This window comes from Ammospiza caudacuta, chromosome 8, assembly GCF_027887145.1.
Source record: "Ammospiza caudacuta isolate bAmmCau1 chromosome 8, bAmmCau1.pri, whole genome shotgun sequence".
NCBI lineage: Eukaryota > Metazoa > Chordata > Aves > Passeriformes > Passerellidae > Ammospiza > Ammospiza caudacuta.
Window position 1 is genome coordinate 39,219,187 of NC_080600.1, and position 25,508 is coordinate 39,244,694.

The window sequence follows — 25,508 nt, forward strand, 5'->3', positions numbered from 1 at the left end:
TTTCACGATCAGTATTCATTCTCCGGCTCAGTTCTGCAATTTCCCTTTCAGGATTCAGCCTGTGGATGGTTCCAGCAGGCTGGGCACAGGAGGGGGCCGTGGTTTCTGTCACTCTGTGTGTGTAGGATTCTGGTGACAGGTAACAGGTGGTCACTGTTTGATCTGGGCTGAAAGCAAAGCCTCGCGAGCACCTGAAGCAAAGTGTTTATTTTCACATCTCTCACTGACTGCACAACCAGAACTTCACATAATTCCCACCCTCACTTTGCTCCTCGAGCACCAGAAAGCCTTTGCCAGGCAATAGTTCTAAGAAAAAACTAAGTTTATAATAAGCTGCATTAACCAATTATGACATCATTCTATTTAGCCTGCGAATATAGTTTAGCATCAGAGCAGATGTAAAATCTGCTAAAATTATACCAAAAATGAGTAAATATCTGTACCATTTTTCTCTGTCTTGAAAAAATAAACCCATACTATAAGCTATCCCACACAGAATATTTTTAAATGCAATAAGACAGTAGGAACAAAGGCTATGGGTTCTTCAAGGTTACAAGTAGCTTGAATTAGACACTACAAACATCTCCATGAATACAACCCTACTACTCAAACTTCCTGAGACAATATTGGAAAGAATGTACATTTGTTGGGAATGATATGAAGAAATATAAGACCATTCTAAGAGCAGAAAAATCCCTCACTCTTTTTGTTGCTTTTTGTTTGCTTAGTTGTTTTTTTTTTTGTTTTTGTGGAAAGTGTAATACTGAAATATCATATACAGCAAAACATTTGGTGTCTGCCAAAAGCATTAACAGCTTTTTGACAAAATCTATACCTACCTCCAATTTTTCCTTCCCAGACAATGGAAATAGTCTTTCTACAAATGTTCTCTGATTATTTATCAAGGAAAATCACAAGAGAGATGTAATCCTGCAGTATTCTGTGTTTCATTATCTGAGATATAACTTACTCCTTTAATAAATTAAGAGATTGTCTTAGGGTCAGCATGAGTAATGTAGCGAAGGACTATAAAAACTTAAGAAAATGCAGGGAACTCAACAATTTAGGCAGTCAATAGTATTTTTTATAAATGGAACCCTCCAAGGATGTTTCAACGAATCATTACTAGTTAGCGAGTGTTATGATATCGTAACTTCAATGTAGTTAAACATCCATATAAAAGAAGTTTTACAAGCAGAAAGAGATCTGGAATGGAAAGCTGACACATAAAGATGGAAGTGTTTTACTAGATTATTAAAAATCTCAACCATTTTCATGGAAGAAATGTTTTCCTAATTACAGGAGCTCTCATTATCTTTTTATGCATTGCATGTGCAGTCTATAAAAACTCAAAACTCTTCACCCTTACCACCTTCAGAGCAATATCACAACAATCCTAATAAGCTTTCTAATAAATGTGTATAATCATACACTTTTATTGCTGCTGTTGAAAAAGAGCTATTTGAGGCATTAATGACAGAATAGCCTAGTAAAGCCCCATGATCTAATAATACTTGCTAGATCACATTACCCTTTAGAAAAAGCCCAATTAAATTAAAGGGATGGTCTTCTGCAGCTTTTTCCTGACAATCCACCAAACAAAGTGTTACATTTTATGCAACTAAATGACATCTGCTGATGGAAAAAAATAGCAAATATGTACATCAATATAAATTTAAGGGCAATGTTTAGAGTTGAATAAATCACAAACCTTGTTTATTCTTCATGAACAATCTCAAGTGCAATAGACAGAAACACCTTTAAATGCAATAGGCAGGAACACCATTTCTCAGTAATGAGGTTGGGAATGCTCAGGACATCCCAAACTAAAAGATTAGTGCAATCAGCTCCCATCACGAATATATTTCAGAGTTTCACACCACAGACACCTAAACTAAGCATGAAAAGTGCAGGAATACACATTTCCAAATGAAAATTTTAAAAATATTACTATAAAATTAGTAAACTTCATCCACCTATAACAGCAACTCATAAATTTTATTATCTTAGTCTAGTAGAAGATATCCCTGCCCTGGCAGTGTCTTGGAACAAGATGATCTAAAGGTCCCTTCCAACCAAAACACTCAGTGATTCTCTGATTCTCTATTATGCAGCAACATACATTAAAAAATTGCATTGACATACCAGACACTTTGTTTTCCTCTTACAATGTTGGCATTTTAATAATAAATATTATGTTTTACTATTTAAATATCCTCGACTTATCAACAGCCTCTCACTTTCCCTCCTTTAAAAAGTGAAAAATCACTGGACCTCTATTCCAACACACGCAGTTGTCATGAATCCCATTCGGTTATGAAATGAAAAACGGCAATATTCAAGTATTTATTTTTAGCAGATTAAAAAGTTCTTTTCTGGAGAAGAAAGCTCCAAAACTAAAGGGATCTCATACAATGTACAAAATGTAATGCTCTGTAAGAGAAATGGGAACATAAATGCCTTTTTGACAGTTAAATTGGACCCATTTAGTTGGGAAGAATAGCAGCACACATTGAAACATCTTTAAAAGATTCAGACTGTAAAAAGCCTTAAAATAAATCACAGGATCTGACACTTTACGTTAGCAGTGAAAAGATTTTTGCGTTCCTTGGGCATGAGCGCCTCAGGTTCAAAACAGGAACATATTTTTCACAAAACATTTCTTTTCTGTGCTGCGAAAGACGCTACACTGGCAAAACGTCTCAGTGCCATGGTTTACACAGGCAGGAGAATAAACAGCTCACTGAGTGTATCTCATCTTAATACATTTCCCTCTTTCTCATTTGATTTTTTTGTTTTTCCTTGCCTCCACCTTTTTTCTGTAATTTTTAACTTGCTCATTGGTCTTCTGTCTACTGTTGTACCACTGTGTAAACTCATTGGAACACTGCACTGCTTTTCTAGATACACTGAGACAGGCTTTGGTTAGCGGACATAATTAATTCAAACTTCTCCCTGTGATCAATAAAATAAATAAATAAAACCACTAATGGACTAGAAACTGAAACTAACTTCTAAAAAGGCTGATTGGTATAAACATAAGCTTTGAAACAGTTTAGATCAAGCAAAAGATATTTTGTGGGAAATCACAGACAAGAACAAGGTTCTTGTTTCTAAAAAGTGGGAATGAGAAAGATTAACCTGATGAAGTTACTTAAGAAAAAAAAAATAAAGAGAAAGCCACTTCTGATTGACAGAGAGTTTAGAGACATGAAAAAATCCCCTCAAAAAAACCCCTTACATTGCACCAATAATAAAAGTGTTAGGGCATGGCACTGTGCACATCCTGGACTGTTTTATTGTTGTTGTCATTGTTTCCTCCTGCTGAAGACAGGACCCCACCAGGTACAGGAATCTTGGCAAGTTTGGAATCTGTTTTTAGTGAACCAGAACAAGGTAGATAAAGTTGTTTATACGCTGTAAATCTACTTTCCCTGAGCCGAAAACGTGTTAGCTAATGGGTTGTTTATGAGTTGCAAATCTGTTCAGTGAGGTGAAAATTTGTCAGATAATGGCTTGTTTATGAATTCTAAATCAATATTCAGTGAGTCGGAACTATGTTAGATAATAGCTTGCGTATGGGTTGTAAATCTGTTTTCAGTGAACTGGAAACATGTTAGATAATGGATTGTTTCTGGGTAGTAAATCTGTTCTCAGTGAGCTAAAAACATGTTAGATAATGGGTTGCTCGTGAGTTGTAAATCTGTTTTTAGTGAGCTGGAAACCTGTTTTACCAAGAGCTCTATGAGTCTTAAGTGTTTTTAGTGTGCAGAAAAGTTCACAGATCTATTAGATTTGAGCGGCACCTCTGATATCAGGGAGGGAGAGATCCATCTGAAAATAGATCCTTTATGAGGAGATTTACATTCAGGGAATAAAAATCTGAGACAACAGAGTCTTGGATGTATCATACACTATTTTCTCTATTAAAGTCAATTACTGAGTAAAGGTTTTCACAATTTGTAGACTTCAACTTAATGAAGCAGAAAAAGAGTGTGGAACTGATATAACCACACTAGGTATTTCCAATGGGGTTTTGAATCTCTTCCTAATAAAGGAAAACTTCCTAAAGATGCATTCTAATAATTTTCGAGGAAAAGTAGCAAAAATCAACATCAAATACATAATTTTTCAATACTTAAATGAAACATTATTACTAAAATCTCTTAGTGAGATTCCATTTAATAATTTCTAGATCACATATTCTTAATGTGGAAATAAGAAAATTTTAGAATTTTATATCTTCCAGTGGGTGGAATGACTGGTGTCAACCAATCTTACCACGGCTTTTCTCCTTATAGGTGGAGGTTGAACAAATACCTCCCCTACATCAAGCAGCTTCATGAACTGCCTGCTGTTTACAGTGAGAAAAATCACGTGCAGACTGTGGTATGGAAGGCTACAAAAATAGCTGAAAAAGAATTACTCACCATAAACTGAAGGAGTTTAAAACACATGAAAGAGAGAAATAAATATATTCATGTATGCTATGTCCCTTCTCACTTACAAAGAAGCATTCCTACAAAACGCCACAGTTCATGTGTATATCTCAAGCGTGTACAGTGAAGGCTTTTACAAGGACACAAAATTTCATCTGACATTCAATTATTCAGAGTGCTGACTCTGCTAATGAAAAATGAAAGCTGGCATATTAAGCTGCAAGTAGAAACACTTCCTTACAATTTCTTAAAACTATAATTCCCAGCTATGCTTTATGGAATGTCTTTAGCTCTTGTAGAGCAACCTATTATGAACTAATGAGAAATACTTTATTGTTCTTTTAAAAACCAATTTCTATCTGCATTAGTGCTTCACCAGTATTTATTTCTCCTCTTTGTCTGTTTTAAATGTTGAAAATTCCAGTGACTTTTCATATAATACTTTAATCTCTTATAAAACAAGAGTTAAAACTGTGCTTCCACATCATCACTGCACATTTCTGTCTCTCGTGCAGCTAAGCTCAACTCTGAATCCCTGGGTGCTTTTCTGGGAGTAATGGGAACATCCTGACAACATTGCTTAGTTTATCTTCAACATATCTCAATACAAATGCCATAAATTCCTCTAAGACATCCACAGGTGGGAAATCAATGGGAAAAAAAAGCTCAACACCTTGGATCATATAAAAACACAGGATGGTTTGTCCACATCTTAAGGAATAAATGCTGCATGGAACATAGGACATTTTAGAAAACAATTACTGAAATGGCAGCCTTCAAATAAACCACCAGTACTGAAATAAGGACAAGAGAACAAACAAGTATCTGCATCTGATAAGTGACTACAGATGAATATGGTTTGTTGCATATTTTAGAAAAAACTAAGCAGAAAAGAAATGAAAGAGAATAGAAGTGTTTACAATTAACACTTTTGTCATGTATGTTTATGATGTTTATCATTAAGGATGTATTCCTTATGCATTCACATTCAGATTTTCCTCAAATTCAGATTTTCCTATGACTAACCTGGTACCTTCCTCCACCTCATATTACAGTTGTGTCAGACTTGCTTGATAATTCATTGCCAGATGTTGAGATTTTATTGAGACCTCAGATATAAAATATGGTTTGTCTAATCCTGAAGACTTTGGTGAAGATGCTGGCAGAAATTTCTTGATGATAGTGCAAAGCGTGAAGTTTCAAAGGCTGGAAGGTCTAGGTTGGAATTTACCTCTGATTATCAATGAGCATAAATCCTTTCTTGGGCTTCACTTCAAGAAGGGTGAATCAACTGAACATGCTGACCAAGGTCCTAATACCTTATACTGGGAAATGGCTACACCAGAGACTTCACCCTCACTAACCAGAAAGATAAACAACCAAATAGTTTCACTTCCCAGCAATTCACAGTGAGGTTTTGTTTCAACAGTAAAGCTCCTAAAATCACAGTAATATAAATTAAGCATTGCCACCATCACTTCTGTTTTCTAGTAATATGCTTCACACCTCATAAGCCCATTTAAAAAGAAATTACTTTGAAGTGGTTAATGTTTAAATATATCTTACAGGGATAAGATAAAATATAAGAATTATTTATGGTAAAATTTCATTGACATTTTTTATCTATAAAGCCAAGTGATCACCAACTTTTCACTCAAAGCTTATTGAAAAAGAACAGGCATTTGGGGAATTCTTTTTGTTTGTTTTACTTACTTTCAATTAGCACTTTTCTGCCAGTCCAGTTGTCTTTAATAACTTGGATGTTTCCATAGTGGGCATCGCTGAAGAAGATGCGATTGGTGCCCCTTCCCTTCAGGCTGTAGTCGAAGGCCAGTGCTATCACATTTTTGAAGTACTCTGGGTTTTCGTAGGGCCTCACTGGAGAATTCAGGTTGGTCTCATCTGAAAGGTGGATGCTCTTTAGTATTGTCCTTCCCGAGTAGAGCAGGTAGCCCTCGTGCCTGAGGCAGCTGATCCCATCCTCTGCCAGGTAGCCGTGGGCGCAGGCACAAGTTCTCCGCGCGTTGCCGCGGTAAAGGCAGAGCTGGTGGCACCCACCGTTGTTCTTGGCACACACGTTGGTACCTGGGAAAGAGCATAATAAATCCTGTCTTTTATAAATAGAAATATACTTCGTTAACTTTAACAGAAATGATTTTTTTTATGTATTCTGGGAATTCTCCCCTTAAGAATTATTTGGGCTATGTTCACAAGGAAAACAAAAGGTCAAAAGAGCAAATAATGCAACTTGAACAACACCGAAAGATAATTTTAAAAAATACAATCGATGAGGAAATACAATTAGTTTCCTTTTCAATTCACAACAGCACATATTTTATGAATAGAAAAAGATAAAATGGGTCATTCCTCCAAAAGCAGCTAAGACTTACAAAATGTTTCAAATCCTTTGAGCTTTAATTTTTTTTTTAAACACTTGTTACTGGCAGAAAGTGAAATTTAGCTACAATCAGAATCCAGTACTGCTTTAAGGTATTTTCTACCAAGTTAAATATGCATGTATTGACTGGTAAAAAACTGTGTGAATCCAGTTCCCTGTTTTTAATGAAGACATTTCCCAACATGTTGCTCTAATTTAATTCAAAACCTGACTTCAAAAACCTACTCCCCGACAATTGCACACTATTAAGGAATCACTGTCAAATTAGGAAATACAACTGTTACAAGTTATATTTAAAATAACTGTAATCATCAATAATTGGGAGCTATTTGTCTTTTTTATTTTGGACTATCTATGAATTACTATTATAGCTAGTTGAGATAATTCAGTTTCTGTTTCTGACAGCCCTTTCCACCTAACAACGCAGCTTTTTTAGTATAGTAATTTTCCCATTTCTGAAAATTTTCCACATAATGAAGGTGAATAAAACATTTTAATAGAATGTTTTGAGGTACAAAACTGTAATTGTTGGGAAGATGTAGTGTCTGAAAGAACTGTTGATTGAATTCTTTAACTGATATATTTCAAGCTGAAAATCCTTTCAAGATAAAAATCATGGCAAATGAGAGGTAATTTGTTCTTTAAAGAAGAAATATTTAATTTTGCTCTCCTAGGAAAAATTCCATGAGCTAGTCCTCTGGAGTTATGTAAAACACGTGGAGATTCAGGTATGGACATTTTTACATTTCATTTGCTTAAAAGATACTTTAAAAGTTTTATTAGGCTAGAAAAGTTAATATCTGTTTGGAAGGATGAGAGGTCAAGAAGAAGAAAAAAATAAAATACATTAAATAGATCCTCAAACTTCTAAAATCTCTTGGAAAACTTCAATGCTTCCACGGTTCACCAGCTGTAAACATCTTTAAAAATGGCCAGCTCTGACGCCAGGGCAGTCAGGGCATATCCTTGCACACCTGTAAAATCCACTGAAGGATGGGAATCTTTGCAAGTCCCACTGCAGGATGGATTCATCAGAAAGGGTAAAAGAGATGTTTGAAAAAAAAGCATCAATCACAATCAGCACAGCTCATTGAGGTGTTGGGGGTTTTTTGTTTGTTTTTTTTTTGTTTGGGTTTTTTTTTTTTTTTTTTGCTCGGGGGGGTTGTTGGAATAACAAAAGTCAGCAAACTATTTAATTATTTAATTACATTGGATTTTTTTAAACACTTAACTACTTCTAGTTCAATAAATTTTAAAAAATTATGTATATGTATATAATAGTGTGAGATAGAAAAACATTCCAAAACCATTTTTCACCTGTTTTTTCCCTTTTGTCCTTCTGGCTCACTGACATCCCCTCCCAATGACATTAACCATTTGTACCCTAGTAAAATTTGAAAAATGTATTAAAAAATCATTCAAGTATGTTTTTCAAACTAGCATCAGTAGATTTCTAGCCTCAGTAACCATTTCTCCTGTTCCTTATGTGATCAAGTCTATAAATCCATCAATAAAAAATACACATAAAGAAGCACTGTTTTATCCCACTGTTCTATTTTCCTAATTCTATAATATAAAGCCCTTCCAAGCCAGCAGACATTAAAAATTTCTAGCCTAGTTAAAAGAAATGGATTTTGGTGTGGATTTATTCTTATTCACAAAATATGAAATTGCATGCAGAAATCCATAGTAAAATTATTATGCATATATGTTTACAAATTATTTTTTCTCAAAAATATTTAATTTTTTTTAAGTGTTTTATTAATTAGTAAATATGTTTCCTTTCAAAATGCAGATTTTTTTAATATGTATACATTTTGTTAATATATATAATGCAGTTATTTGGAGAGATTTAAATATAAGACACAGAATCTTTGGATATATAATGCTGCATAACACTGTAAATATCTTTGTATTAAAAACTTTATATATAATGCTGTTAATGTTATTTCTTTACTCTCTTTTGAGTATATTTCTAGAAAAAACTGCTACTGGGTAATCCAGACAAAATTTTCTGAGGAAATCATCATAATTTTTGGTAGACATCTAACAAATTTTTCTCAGTAGAACAAGTTTTTCAAGGTCTTGTCAAAACCAGAATTTTAGAAGTAAAAAGATGGTTAAATAGCAAGAATATTCTTAGGTAGTGGAGAATAAAGTTTAACCATCAGAACCATAAATCACAGAGAGTCTATAACAACTTTTGTCTCTTGAGTTTGCTAAACTAATTGAATAACAAGGAAATCTGATTATTTACAAGGTCTCTTTCCACAGAAAGAGCAAAGGAAAAAAAAAAACAAAGAGACTGAAACCAGGTAATGTCAGCAAATAAATATTGAGACACAGAGGATGGGAATTTTTAATAAGAAAAAAATCTGGTTTGCTTTCCAATAGAAATCTGAATCTCCTGAAATTACTGCTCTGTAAAGCATAGGTGAAGGTCTCCTAGTCCTAAGACTGTCTTTTAAGTAAAACAAAACAAAAATCATCAAACCTGGAATGATAGGAAGTGTTTTGGCTTTAGGTTTTCTTTTTGAAACACCCAAGAATTTTAGTAGGATTTGTACTATATGTTTTCTTTAGTACATTAATTTTAGTTAAAAAAAAAATACTTCAAGAGTAAAAAGTGGTGATAAAATCATTGATTACTTAATTTTTGGTATGCTTTAATATACAGAAAAAGTAGCAGGTGATATTAAAACAATCAATAGCATCCTTAAGAACAGCCAACCTTTCTCTCGTGCTCTATTAAAGACTTTCACTTCCTTCAGGTTTATCCCAAGGCCAGTCCTCATGGTCACAGCATCCGTGGCCTCATTCTTGTGGCCTCTTCTAATAGAGCCATTTGCATGTGCTCTGCCAAAAAAGTTGAAGATGTCTCATCAACAATCCTCAACTAATTCACACCGAACAAATGACTGAGGAGCAGTGGAGAGCTCCCTTAACAGGAGGTGGAGAAGCCTGTTCTCATCTACGGCACTGAGGAACTTTTCATCTTTCAGAACTCCCTCTCCTTGGAAACGGCGCGGGATTCCGCGATCCCGCCTGCAACCTTGCTAAGGCACGGCTAATCCTACAAAGGTGAGGCACCTGGCACCCAAACAACATTTTGAGATTTAAAATACTTATGAAAAAATAAATTACCTGTCAGACCAGTAGATGTAAGCTCCGAAAACAGCAACTGAAAACATATCCACATTGCTCCCTGACAGCACAATCTCCCGACTCCCTCCACTCTCAAGGTCAATTCTTTCTATCTTGTCGGTACGAGCATCACACCAATACAATTTATTTTCCTAAAGATTAATTTCAAAGGAAACGTCAACAGGCTTGTCCAAGTATTTAATTAAGAGTTATTAAGATTACATCAAGGTGGAACACCAGCTGGTTTTAATGAAACATAACAAATACTGCATGTTTTAAGATATGCTGGAAGACAGAGGAACCAACCTCATAATCGATGGAAATCCCATTAGGCCATGCAATCCCCAGGCTCACAAGGACAACCTTCTCAGAGCCATCCAAGTGTGCTCTGCCTATGCAAGGGCTCTGTCCCCACTCTGTCCAAAATAAATACCTAGAATGTTGTAGAAATAACCAATTAAAAGTGCAAACAAAATGAACTATTACCATTAAATGGATATCAAAAAATACCATATGGTGCTCATGCTTCTAAATAATCTTAAGAAGGTAAATGTATCATAATACTTGCTTATTGGACACTTTGTTAAGATATTGTTTTCAAATTATATATATATGAGGAAATTCTTAAAACTGTATTCCACGAGTCCATATGCAATTCTATTCCATAAAGAATTCAGCTTTGTTCTTGGAAAAAAAAAAAAAAAAAGGCAAGTTAATAAATTAAAAATAAATTCTGGAACAGAGGCTCTTGCATCTAATCACTAACAAATGCTGGGATAATACAAGGGATACCTAATTTTAAAATGTTTTAGATATGAAGTAGTGAGAAATCTTGTGGGAAATGGTAGAGAAATTAGACCACCTTATTTGAGAAGAAAATATTTTTCAAATTCTGCCAACTGCATCATGGGAACAATCTGAATCTTACTTATCTAATCTCATGTTTCTGTATACTTACTACCACAGTTGCGTGTTTAATCTGGAATAAGATTCTTGGTCAAACTTGTACCTTGATAAACTTCTCTGTCTGTTGCTTTGGCTATAGCAAAATGGAGCCAAAAATCTACATGGAGCACTTCCTTTATGAAGAGTAACCTTAAAGACTACAAAATCTTCTGGGCATTACTCAACAGTTCTCCCCTGTGTGTGGGGACATCATTACACCACTCTGAGGTTAAGCAGCTGTATTTGACTAGATGACTGCAGATATGTGAAATAATGAGGGATAATAATGTGATAAGGGTGAAAAAAATATGAATTCTATAATTTGCTCATCAAGTTCAGCTTCTGAAACAGCCCACTTTGGCTCTCATTGTAGAGCTTTCTGGCTCCAGGAAAAATGAATCTATTCTCATAGCTCTTGATATAATAAACAATACCATTTATACTAATGAAAAAAAAAAAACTCATGTGGACTAGGAAACAGAACAGCAATGTGAGTTAAATTAAAAATATGTAGAGGAATGCCAAAATAGGCAGTATTAATCAACTGAATTTTAACAATCAACACATAAGTTTAATGCAATTTTAACCAGATCATTAACAGCACTGCTAAACAACTAAAATTGCTTTAAGGCTTCTGGTCAGAGGTCAGAGAGTTATTTGAGACTTTCTAAATAGGTATGAACTAAATGTTGACCACAGGAAAGCAGACATTCATTATACCCAAATATTCCTTAAACCAAGCCATAATTAGCAGGTTAAATAAATCTATAATTCTCTAAAGAAAATCATAAACAGCTGCCAAAAAATATTATATTAATAAATATACTTGATGAGGGATAAAGTCACCCTTTTGTAGGACTACACGTTCCTCACTTTTTCGTCAGTGACAATAAATAATGTCACCAAGCAGCTGAATGCTGCCTGCTTCCCATCTTGGCATAACTGGCAGATTCAACGAGCTCTAATAACTGCTATTTTCTTCTCTATTCTTACAGCTGTCAACTCCAGCTTCCAGACAAATGCAGAATGTGAAGTCAGGCCAAGGGGAGGGAAGAACACCTCTGAAAGTTTTACCTCAAAAAGGGGAAGAGATTTAACAATAATGCAAAGGGCAAAAAGGCCTTAATCTTGGCACAGAAAGGCAGCCCTGTGCTTTCCTAGCAAAATGGTGCTGTGCTCCTCATGGAGGAACTGAGTGGAGACATCTCAGTTATCACAATATTATAGAACAAATGAAGATTTCCTTCCTTTGTAGAAGGCACACTGTTCTACCAGACGCCCAAAACAGTAGTCTGTGGTCCTCTAATTCTCCTTAAGTATCCTAAACAACCCCTATGTGTGGGGGTCCCAGAAAATATATGTGTCTCCATCCATGCCATGGGCAGGGACACCTTCCACCAGGCCAGGTTACTCAGAGCCCCATCCAGCCTGGCCTGGAACAACTCCAGGGATGAGGATTCCACAAGGAGTTCTGGAAGCAGAAGGGGATGGTTCACTCCCTATTTCTGTCAATGCTGCAGGGTAGTCCCTGCCCTCAAAAATCATCTGGGTGAATACAGATGTCACTTTTGCCAGCTGTTACTCTCCAATCCACAACCTTCATCTCATGTGACTTTCAGCTACCCTGGCCACTCTCCCTGGTTGCTGCACTGGGATGTTACATGATCCTGGAGTTTATAACTACCAAGGATTGCACTGCTCTTGGATTTCATCATGAAATCCTTCATCAGCTGACGTGAATTCCTTGGATTTGTTGGGCACTTCAAATTGAACCGTTTTCCAAGCAATGCCTAACTTTCTGGTAGAATGGCTTCCTCAGAAAACTAACACCATTTTGCAGAGAGCTTGCAGCATGTTATGGCTACAGAGAGCAGGGCAAGAGCTCTGTGTACGTTAGGAATAACATGTTACCCTTTCTCTGGGTGTACCGCGATAGAGCGTGGCTGGTCCAGCCCCTGGGAGATCACCACGTAGCGGAAGGAGCCGTTCAGCCGCGCCACCTCGATCAGGTTGAAGCCGTGGTCTGTCCAGTATATGTTACCTGGAAAAAATACCCTGAAGTCACTGCTTGAAGGAAAGGCTACTTGAAAACTACTACTTAAATCTTGGGATTTTAGCTAGTCAAAGTGACCCTGAGATGCATTAGAAAATCTCTTATCCAGCTCAGTGGTCGAAGAAGGAGTCAGGGCTCTTCAGTTCTCATTCTCAAGGTTGTTTATTATATCTTATCTATAAAATTCTTTCTCCTGTCCTGCTGAGGTCCGTCCAGCAGGACAGTCAGAGGCACTCTGCCTACCCCTGGGGTGGCATTATCTTTTTATACTAAAAACTAGGTGTACAATATTTACAATTACTTTCCAATACCTACCACCTATGTTAGACAGTGAGCTTCTACTCAAAACCAATTCAAAAGTGTCAACATCGCATCAGAAGACGGAGGCCAAGAAGAAGGACAAAGGCTGGAAACGCCCAGATTCCTCCATCTTGCCCCCTGAACCCCCATTCTAAAAAGCCCAAAAAACCTATTTTTCACCCCATGACAGACTAATTGTTATTGTACTTAAAATTTTGTGGCTTGCAGATCCTCATATAAGGTTGGTAACTTGCTCCATGGGTCATAATCAAAATCACAGGTGTCTTGAGCTCTGTGCCAGGATCTCTGAGCCCCCTGGCAGGGGTCCTGGCAATCCAGGACAGCCAGAGGGATGTCCTGAATTCCAACACTTAAACAGACTACTTCTGCTTGAGTCAGAACCAGAAACTAACTGCTATATTTTCATTTGCATAGGTTTTATATTTGTAGTATTAGCCAGCTTTTCATGGCATAAACTGGTATTGAAACTGTTCATCTAGGAAGTACCATCCTACATATATATATATAATTTTTATATATGTCATATATATATAATTAAAATTATACATATATTATATATATATATTAAATTATTTTCCAGACATTTACGATACTAGACATTAGAGCTGAAAGGAATCAAAGCTATTTAACCTGGGGCTGAAGAGGCAAGCCTCAGAAATGATACTCTCAGAAATGATGACACGTGTTGCAGTAAGGTAGAAAAATCATAGAGAAAGGGTTCATAAAATCAAGCCTGCTCTCCTGGAATCAGTGGCTGGCCTTGTGAAAGCTAGCATTTTGCAAGTTCCCATCTGAAAGCAATCCTGTTGTGAGCAACTCATTAGTATAACAATCTATTCCTGGGTAAAAAACAGCTTGCACCTGTATAAACATGTTTTTGCACCCTTAGATAGAAAAATGGAAACTACCTTTCACAAACAACTTCCATGCACATATAGAAGAGAGTTTGAGTGACCAATCAATACAGAGTAACAGCTTGTTACTAAGCAAAAGTAATTGGCAAAAAAACTACCAAGCAATTGGAGCCCCACACAAGGTCTGTGAACCTGTGTAAAAAGGATTTATGTGAATATATTTATATTTATGAGGCTTTTTCCACCATGTAGAAAATGGAGTCCTGTGTGATTTATTCTCCACGCAGACACATCCTGGAGCAGGCTCAGACCTACCTGCTATCCAGTCCACTGCAATGCCTTCAACTCTGCCCAGACCATTTGTGACAATGTCCTCTTTCCAGGTTTGGTCTCGCTTAGCTCTGCTGATCTTGTTGAAACCCATGTCTGTCCAATAGATTGTATCATTTCCTATAAAACACGTGCCAATGACTCTCAGATTAATTCACTGTCTTCAGTCCAAGCTGCTGCATTAGCAACTGTAAATATTGCCACTTATACCTTTAACATGTATTAAGTATCAAAATTATCAGCATTAATTCCTCATTTCTCTGCCTTTTCTTGAATTTTTGTTTAAAATCATTCTGTCAGACTTCTAGGTTGTTTAGTACAGCACATGTAGCACAATCGGGCTATGACAGGAAGCGACTACCTCTGTTAGAAATGACAATAAATATGCTGTCTTTACCTTTTCCCTAATGGAATAAATGCTTCAAAAACATATCATGTTGTTTGCCACCACTCCAAAATATTCAGGAGTCTGAAAAGCTACAGTGTAAAACTGCTTATACAGACTTTTCCTTCAGTAATCAGACACATTGAATTTTAACAGTGTAAGGGAAAAAAATTAACTGGGGAAATAAAAAGTGACATTTGACAGTGATATGCTGACAAAAGAATAAAAAAATATATTCCATCCACAAGTCAGTTTTTATTTTAAATGTCCTGACAAGCTTCCACTAGCAGTCTTTTTGTTTGGTGTTTCAAGACATCTCAGCTGTCTTTCCAGCTTTTCTGCTGCAGTGATTGTCCATAAAGTGGAAAAAAGGGACAACTTGACCATTTAAACTCAACAGCCAGATGGAGAATTTGAAGTGGCTCAAGCACAGAAATAAACTCTCTTCTGTGGCACATAATAACCTCAAAAAAGAGGTGGGCAAATGAAGTGAGAACATCCCTTGAGCAGAATTGTCTCTATTTTCATTGACAGTGTTCTGTAAATAAGCTGCAAACAACATTCTGTTTGTAAAGTAATGGGCTGATGACCTCCTGAGCGAGATGTTTTGCAAAGAGATATTAAATAGTATTTGTTCCTTCATTATTTTTCTCATACATTATAAACCTTCTTTTAATTCCATAATAGTGTGAGTGCATGTATAGACTATATATTTCTAGTAAAGCATAGAGATTTGACCTATATAAATATAAATAATTCATATCTACATATCTACACATGTAACTATATATATGTATGTGTGTGTGAATATTTGTGTAGATTGATAGATATATTTATAAAAAAAGACAGTTATTTGTGACCAAACAATATTGGTATGCTCAAGAATCTTACCCCACCTCCAATTAAACAAATGGCAATTCTGACTTTGAGTAGTCAAAACAAATATGAGAATCGTGCATTTTGCTATTTATTCACTAATTAGAATTTAGTTAGAAGCATCAAAACACAGGGAGAAAAAGGGTGTATGCATCTTCTAGATTGGTAATTTCTGCAAAAACATTGTCATTAGACTTTTAATTATGATATGCTATACTACTAGCATATGTAAATATTTTATCCATTTTGCATACCTAAATTACGATAACAGCAAAATCTGGGAATCCTTCATGATTAAGAGTGAAATGAAAGCACCACTCACTAAATGGAAAACAAAAAAAAAAAAAAGGAAATCTGAAACTACCTCCACTTTCATTCTGTGCTACATTTGATATAGGTAGGTTTTAGAAATTAATTTATACAATTGAATGTAAGGTATCAAAATGAGAAAAACAGATGTTTTGGAAGCTGAAATGCAGTTGAAAGCTGTAACATTTTTATAACACACTATCCCCTTGTGATTTCCCTGCTGCACACCATTTACATTTATCTTTGCAATGCATTTATCACTGCCAATTCTAGTCATGTTCCCTGTGCTGTGACTACATCAAGCCAAGTGGGAGAACCTCAATTTCATTCTGCCTCAAATTTCATTTTTTCCAAAAAGACAAAAATCTCACTCTTCCAAAATATTAATTTGATACTTATTAGCTAAGTCCACATAAACCTTTCTAAAGTAGGAGTTAACATATCATATGACTATTGTAAAAAAAAAGAAAAATCCCAAACCAAAAAACGAGATGCAAAATAGCTAATAAAACCAATAAAAGTCAATACAATAATGTTATTTTGAATTGAAAAGGTCAAATTTTAATCTTCTGTGTTAGATGCAACAATTTTGTAAAGTTTTTCTAATTTAAATTAAAAAAAAAAAATTAAAATCCCTAGAAAACCCTATTGCATTTTCTTAGAAGTCTCTGAAATGAATACATGTGGTCACCACTTTTCTCTCTTCTCTCTGTGTCTTTCCAGGAATAGATTAAATCTCTTTAACAGAGTCGATTTTCCACCTCAGGTATGTGTACAAAGGTTCTGGCTTTTAAGTGATTTTTATGTCTCTGGAGACTATAACTGAGCTATACCCATGATGTGAGAAAAGCTCTGAACATCAGCTGCCACTGATTTGAAAGTAAAATATCCAACTATTAATGCTGCAAAATGTTGAGAGAACTTGAAATTTTGCTACTCAGAGATGCAAGAGCATCAGTGAAGAATCAGGTCAAAAGAAGTGAAGATCTAATAAACTTAACTTCCAACCTGATAAAAAAATTTCAGTGATATTTGTGTAATGAAGTAGTCCAACAGAGCCAACAGAAATAGGTCTGATTTCAATACCAAGACAAATATCAACATACAATTAAGAAAAAAACCAAAATCGGATCTCTAAATGGTGAATTCCCAGGCAGAATCCATGTCAAAATAAAAAACAATGGAGTATGGCAAAATAATTGTATGCTGCAAGAGGGTAATGTCTGTATTTATATAATATAGGTAACTTAAGATTTTATTTCAAGACTGCCAGTTTGGAAACTCAATAGGCAACAAAATGAGTATGGAAGGAAGACTGATGGGAGAAAAATACAGAGACACAGGATATTTTTCAGGTCACTACTTGGTCACAGATTATTTATTTTTTAAAAACTAGTCAAAACTTGCTAACATGTTTGAAGATATCCAAACACCACCATCGTCCAGTCACTTTTAGAATCTGATCTTTAATTTTTTCCCACCTTCTTTCACATGCATGCAGAACTGAAACCTCCTAATTTCATAGGAAGCTTGTGAGGCTGCGTAAATGAAAAATTATTTCTGTATATACATTGGAAAGTATGTCGTGTACTCCAGGTGGAAATGCTCCTTCAGGCTTTCAGAGCTCCTTCCAGAAGGAAGGGACAGATCCAGACATGGCTTGTGCCCTGCAGGAATGTGGCTGAGCTGGAAAACCATCCCAGTCAGCTGTCAAAGCCACCTGCTAGGTACTGCACCACCCAGCACTAAGAAAATTCCACGGAAACACAGAGTGTCATAGCAGGAACAAGCCTTTTCACACTTTCTCTAAAACCACCAGTTTCCTACTCAAGTTCTCAGTGATGACCCTGCCAAAAGAGAGCAGCTGCTGCTGCCAGAGCAATTGGCTGTACACAATATTTCCTATTTACTGTAAATATTAAAGGTAGAGTTTAACTCTGTGACGTGATCCATTTCCTTTAAACACAGCTGTAATTTCTTAGAAGGTTTGAGAACAAGGGGTTATTTCATTTATGAGAAGAATTTATGATTTTAACCATACATACAATAAATTATATATTATATTTTACCTGCATGGAAGTCTATGCCCACAGCAAATGAAGCCCCAGATATAGGCATTAAAGCATCCATTCTATCATTTGGATCAAGAGGAATTCCTCTAATTCCCTCATGGACAGAGTACATGAGAAATGATTCAATACCTAAGGAAAAGATAAAGCAGCCAATGAGAGCAAAGAGAAAACTTTCCAAATAACCAAGACTAGAGGAGATAACATATATTAAACATGATTTTCCACAAGTGCTCCACAGTTTTTCAGTGACAACTCCAGATCTCTGAAAAGATATCCATGAATCATTATAGTGAGGTTCTAATTAAATTAAAAATGTGGTTTCATCAAGAGAAGGGAATCACTGTCCATGTCAAACACCACGTTATAATCAGGTAATTAATTCAATTAATTCAATTTCAGCAGAAATTAAAATTAAATTTTAAGAAAAAAAATGGTTCAAATTATGAGACATTTAAGAATATTTTCAGTGCACATCTGAGCTTTGTGGATGTATTCAGCAAGAGATAATTTTAAAGAGTTTGTGGAAAACAGGAAAGTAAATTGTCTTTTGAGGTACAGGTTTCACCTCACTTCAGTTATGTACATTTCTTTTACAGAGAGAGAGAATTACATAGATTTCGTGATGCATTTTAAATGTCTACTTTTGTGTTAGATTAATCAAATTCCAAGTGCACCTATTAAGTAGGAATGAATTCTACTGTGTAGACTTCTTCTTACACAGTAATTCTCAGGAATTACTTAGTCCTAATTAATAGTCATAAATTATATTGAATTTATAAAGCTATAAGACGCCTTGACCATAAAGTTGTTTTGCATTATTCAGGCAAAGACTAAGAATTTGGCTGTGAGCTATGTTCTGACTTCTACCAACTTAAAAAAGAAAAAGATCTAAGGAAAAAAATTGGTTTTATTTCATAGTAAGAGCATTACAATAGGAAGAGATACCCAACCATTCAGATATTTGTAGTCTGTAATTTAAAGATAAGTTATATGACCTTGAACAAATATTTATAAATGATGGTTCATATGGTCTGCTTTTCTGTCTATATAAAAAAAAAAAAATCAAAGTTACCACAGAACTATTAATTTTTTTTTAATAATTTAATGAAAAGCTAAATTTAATTCTGCCCTGACCACTACAGACTTTTCTCTGTTACTGTTCAAATCAAGCATATTAAGTATAGTTACTTAACTAAAAATGACTGAATTAAGTTTATTTACTCATTGCAATGTTCCCCTGGAAGTTAATTTGGCTGAAACAGATGCTGCAGCCATTTTACCTTTGCAGGCCATGCGGTTCTTTTGGAGGTTGTAGCCCACAGTGCACACACAAGTTCTGGTGGTTTCTGACGTTGGCAAACAGAGCTGGGAGCATCCCCCGTTGTTTAACTGGCAGGAATTGCTGCCTATGGCATGACAGGAGAGGAGACAAGAGAAACCAAAACTTGAGCAACGCAACCCTGGCTGAAAAGTAAGTGTTGTTGGCAATATATTATTATTATTTCCAATTTTTTGGTCAGATAACTGATTTGAAAAATTGAGATATGCATAAAATTTCATCAATTCATATACCTTTCCATGCTTCACTCATGCATTCACTCCTGCACATTCATGCAGAATTTCAACCCCACATTTCCGCCCAGAACATAAATAATTCTGTTTTCTGAAAAATCTGCCCATTTTAAAGGATATAAAAAACCTGAACATTGTATGTCGAGTTAATGATGAAATCTCACTGACATTAGTGTGTCTTGATCTAGACCAGGAACAAATCATTGGCTATATACTATTCATTCATCAAATATTATATTAGTTTTGTTATCTTCATGAATGAGCCATTTTTATTATATTTAAGACATACTCTAAGACTAGAGTATATATAATACATAGTCTAGTCTTTATATTTAATATATTCCAGTCTTTAGTATATTTAAGACATACTCCCTCAAATCCATGCTCCTAAGTACCTGATTATTACAATATTTAATAGAAAATATATTTTAATAAGATTTATAATAGACATTATACACAGTAAACTAAACACATCTCAGAAATTAGAAATTTCATGAAGAAAAATTTAAATTCACTAAGATACTCAAGAAATTAATTGATTACAAGTTCAAATTTTCTTCACATTGGGAGAACCACGTGAGAAAAGATACTGTGCCCTCTAAAAATTGGTTAAACATCCTTCAAATGTGACTTACCTTGCTGTGCAGCCTTATCATACACTTTCATATGAACCACACCTGCAGTTTTGTTTCTAAGGACAGTTGGGTTTCTTCCGTCTTTTTTATTACAGGTGCCAATCTGAGCCAAGTTCTGGTCTGCCCACCAAAGCTTTTTATCTGTAAAATTTAATTTCAGAAATTAGGAGGATCACTATCAAACTGGATGCGGTTGAGACCTGAGGTGGGTAAAAGCTTTTGAGGTTAATTCTGAGATCAGTTTTAAGGGAAATTGCCTAAAGAGGTTATAGAGAAAATCTGAAGGAATTGTGTTATTAAGATTCAGCAGACATGAAAGCAGTTTTCACCAGTTTTACTCTTGCTGAGACAACTGCTGATTTAAGGTTACCTGCATAGAAACAATGCTTCATTTTTCATATATATGTGGAAATTCTAGTGTTGCCCTAGGGGAGAAATTCATTTTCACAAGTAAACAAAATTGCTTGAAATATTAAACTAAGTCTTTTCTTTTAAAAAGTTACAATCAGTTACTAAGAAATCCTGAAAAAATTGAAAAACAGGCACTGCCTCCCAAAGTTTCAGAAATATAATTTTAATTGCTTTGATTTCAAGCTCAAACTTGAGTGAACTAATGACTGAAAACTGTCGCCAATCCTGTGATTGTCCCTGTAATTGGTCCTCACTCCTTGAGTCCACAGAGATGAATGATGAGATGGGCTCAGGGTTCTTCATTTTAGATAGAACGGATAATTACTGCAAAGGAACCAAAAGTAAAACCTTGAGCTGAAAACCTTTAAACTTCAGAAACACTGCCTTCCTAAAAAATACTGTGTATTAACTTCAGTTTCAGTTAATTCCCTTTTCAGTTAAAAGAATTGTTGCCTACCCTGCAGTTTTAATATTTAAATAACAAATAAATCACAACTGAGTGATTTGTGTCAAGAAATGCAAATCTAAAAAATAATTTTCACTGTGATAACTGTAAAAAGTTGCAGCACAAAATAAAATATTTTTCCTAGATATAAATACTCTCCACCAGTATATGATAACACCAGAATCTGTGGAATGAAAAACATTCTAAATATCACAATTTGGAGACACAAATGGAACTCTCTATTTAATTTTGGATAAAATTTAAAGAAATCCTGTAATTTTATGCATTGACTAGTCAGTCTAAAATTGTCTGATTCAAAACATTATCATACAATAATAATCAATAAACAGCAGCTTACATCTAAAGACACTTTTGTCAGAAAATCCTTAGAACAAGAAATGCCTGTGTTCTATTTTGATTATGTCAATTATAACAAAAAGGCACATGAAAGTTAAAAATATTAATATGACTGTGTGCTATAATCCATATATGAAATATTGGGAATTGGAGTTCGTTTTTTTCCTGTTCAATAATGACCCACAATCCTAAAGGTTATGTGAACAGTTTCAATGAAATGTTTTATGTGACAAAGAGCTTTTGTTCCTCACATTCTCTTTGTGACCACAAATCAGAAAGGGCCATTAAATAATTTTGGTCAATTTAATTAAATTAACCAAATTAAATAACAACTGGTGTTTTGTGCATAGTAACATGAACTTACTGTTTTACATATCCAAATCCCTTTATAAAAAATGAGTTGTTTTGTAAGACTGGGGTACAGGAAGAAAGCAAATTACATCTAGTTTTGGTGGTTTTATCCTTTAGTTCAAGCAATCAAACTGTTTTAGTCATTCCTTTAGTATTTTGTGCAAAACCTCAGCTTTGGCTACGGTTTCAACAACCTCCCAAACCTGTCCTTGGCTGACCTGCCGGTCTCCTTAGGAAAAGGAAAGAAACAAAAACTCCAAATAAACAACTTGTCATATTGTTTTACCAAGAGATAAACACATGGCACGTACTTAATCAAGAAGTTTGATCTACACCACAAATATTTTCATTTCTCCCTTTTGATAACAAGTCCCGAGCCAACCCCATTTTTACACGAGCAGCTGAATGTCCCACCAGGTACCTCTTTTGTTTATTGAGGTACTCAACGAGACCACATCTGCTTCCATGAACAGTTAAGAGTGTCTGAACAATTTCCATCAATGGTGTCAGACTCATCAGATCCTGGAGTTGTTCTCCTCTGGTGACACAAACAACACTTCATAAACTCATTACTAATCCTAAGGCACTCGACTGTGCCTGCAGAGGTTGAGGAGTCCCCTACAACCCCTACACCAATATAAAGGACAAATCACAACAATTCACAAGTGAGCTATCACAATACTCTTCAAATTGATTATTTTACCTTCCACTTTCATTCTTGTTAATGTGAAACCTGCATAAACCTTTAAATAAATGTGTAATTTTGAAATTACTGAACTAGTGTTTATTCTTCTCTTACACAGAATGGTACACTATGATTTTTAGAAATAGACAAGGATAGAGTAGGGGGATTTAAAGGAGAAAGGTCATACAAACCCTGACCTAGTATAGTTAAAAATAAAGGTAAAAAATACAATAAAATAAAATAAAAAATCCACCAATCTTAAAAAAAAACAAACCAAAATGCCCAAACAAATCAACACACAAATTCTGAAGTACAGACTCCTTGAGGTCATACCTCTTATGACTTACAAACACTTGCCAGTTATGCCCTAAAACCTTAGAAATAAATGTTTCAATTATTTAGAAAATGCTACGTGACCAACAAATACCACTGCAGTCTCAAGTAAAGAAAAAAACCAAACCAAAACAATTACATGTCTATTTTTGACCATAATTCTAAGTTAAATTTGGACTACTTCTCTCTGCATTATTGATATTATGTCAGTAGACAACTCATTTATGATGTCTACTATTCAAGATTGACCAATTATTTCTATATTAATATTAAAATATAGTAAATTATTTTACAAAAACCTACTTCAGCATAAAGACAACTTGCTTTCACACACAAGGGACAAAAAATGCTGTTTTGGACCTTTAATCATCAAACTAAAGTGATTTATCTGCTTGATTATGCTAACAAGAATGTTGCTCGATCACTAATTACAACCTTGTTGCTGAAACTGGGTTATAATATATATTAAAATTGTTGTATTTATCCATTCTGCTGGGTAATTAGCATTAAGCACAGCAACATATTGGGAAACAGCAACTTCAGATGCCAAAAATTGCTACCCTGGCTTTGTGGACAGTCCTTTGGAGACTTCAAGTAGTACTCTGAATGCAAATTTCGATGGGCAATTAGTTTTCATTAATGGTGGTTTGAGTATTTATGGAAGACAACTATGTACTGCACTTAGAGCTGGGCAAATTGCCTAGATATATTTCATATATTAATGCTAAGGTAATGAATGGTGTTACAGCAATTAGAAGATTGATGACTTGGAAAATTAAGGTGTGTGTGTGTTTGAAGTCCCCTGATCTGAGCAGCCCCTTTCACTTTGCAAACAGATACAGCAAAGTCACAGCATCTGGGCTGCTAAGGAAGCATTCTGGTGTTAGCTTTGAAACTTTATTTAGGATGAAACATAAATCAAATGACCAATATACCATCTAATGCACGACGAAAATTAACAGGAGCATGAATATATTTTGGTAATATTAACCTACATTTTCTGTCTAAAATGAAATACTATAATTGTTTCTTTCAGTTTTGATGGCTTGATAATACAACTTGATGGCTATATTTATATACAGTTTTTGTTCAAAAAATTGTCCTTCTAATATCTGCATGCCCATTGAAAAGCTATTATGTATATTTGATTTTGTTGTATTGCTGATTGAATATTTTTATATGAACTTCAACAGAAATAGCCCTTACACATAAAATCATTCACTATGTGGAGCTACTCTATTTTATACCAAAAAAAGACCAAATGCACAACAAATTATATCCTCATTATATTCTTATTTTGTAGAGACATGAGCTGAATGTTGTGGCTTTGTGTCAATTGTATTTCTGTGAGGACCTGATACAAAATCCAATCAAATGCAACCACTAAAACTGCTGACAGAATCCTTCAGCATCCCTTTCTCCTCAGCTACAGACTTACAGTAACTAATCAATACTTTTCTAGTTTCTCATTCAGAGTCATTTGTCATTCAAGAAACAACACACCAGTTTGGAAACACGTCAGATATTGCTGCGAGCTCCTCTGCATCTCAGATTGTGTGAAATAATGACTCTGCTCCCCAACCCAGAAACACAGCTCTCACATCAAAGGAAAATTTCTAACCAATCTCAATAACAGCCAATGAATCGTTTTCACTAAGTAACTTGGAAGGCAGGAAACGAGACTTTATGCAGAATTCCAAATATATCTTTATCATTTGATCCCACTGAAAACACTGGCTATCAGGAAAATGGCTAAAATCAGATATTGAATGGTAGATTAAACTCAAACTTTAAGACAAATATAGAATGCATTTTATTCTCCTTGAAAAGAATTCTGCTGTACTGTATAAGACATTCAAAGATTCTTTCACATGGAACATGCTGAATACCAGAACAGGGAATCTATTTGATATCAACTTATAAATTGTGCCAGCAGCAGGTGTTGAAAATTATGTAGGGCACAGGGTGCTGTGAATTATAAGCTTCTAAATTACTAAAAAAAAATCAGCAGAGGTCTTTGAAGAAAATAAAATGTCAAGTTTACATAGTCAGAGAAGAAAATTGCTATGACCAAATGCAAGACAATAACCACTGGGAGGTACTAGACAAAGCATTCATGTGGTTTTGAGTGATAGATTAATTAAAAATGGCTGATGTTCCATACACTGACATCTCACAGAGTGAATATGGATTTGAAGAAAAAGTGGTAAGAGTGGGAAAGCATGTAGGACTTAATGGATTTACAACAACTTTTTTGTAATACAGAATGGCAACAGCACACTTTTGTTTTTTGATATGGTTAAAGGCATGGAAAAACAGCCATTTTGTACATATCAAATGGAATATTATTTTCATCCCATAAAATAGGATGAAAATAATATTCCATTTGATATGTACACATTCAAAAAGATTTAGCAAAAGCAGACACCAAAAGACTAGGAATTTTGCTCAGCATATTGAAAAAGAAAGATTGACACTGCTGAGTAGAAAACCAATAAATGAAAGACCCAAAACCCAGAAATATGTGAATTATATATTGTTTCCATTCCCCTCAAGGATAAACCTGACAGTTACCTTGGCACCAACTTGTTTG

General features: G+C 35.0%; 1 protein-coding gene across 1 annotated transcript in view; it reads right to left on the reverse strand.

Moving 5' to 3' along the window:
* Positions 1–25,508, reverse strand: part of LRP1B (LDL receptor related protein 1B) — a 299,771-nt gene that overhangs the window by 134,089 nt on the left and 140,174 nt on the right. Inside the window, exons 30-38 of the mRNA XM_058810030.1 lie at positions 20,334–20,474; positions 19,407–19,532; positions 18,124–18,255; positions 14,470–14,604; positions 12,838–12,967; positions 10,288–10,414; positions 9,982–10,133; positions 9,569–9,693; positions 6,153–6,524 (exon numbers count right to left, since the gene is read on the reverse strand). Coding sequence (XP_058666013.1) covers positions 6,153–6,524; positions 9,569–9,693; positions 9,982–10,133; positions 10,288–10,414; positions 12,838–12,967; positions 14,470–14,604; positions 18,124–18,255; positions 19,407–19,532; positions 20,334–20,474 — 1,440 coding nt within the window. The remainder of the gene's footprint in view (positions 1–6,152; positions 6,525–9,568; positions 9,694–9,981; positions 10,134–10,287; positions 10,415–12,837; positions 12,968–14,469; positions 14,605–18,123; positions 18,256–19,406; positions 19,533–20,333; positions 20,475–25,508) is intronic.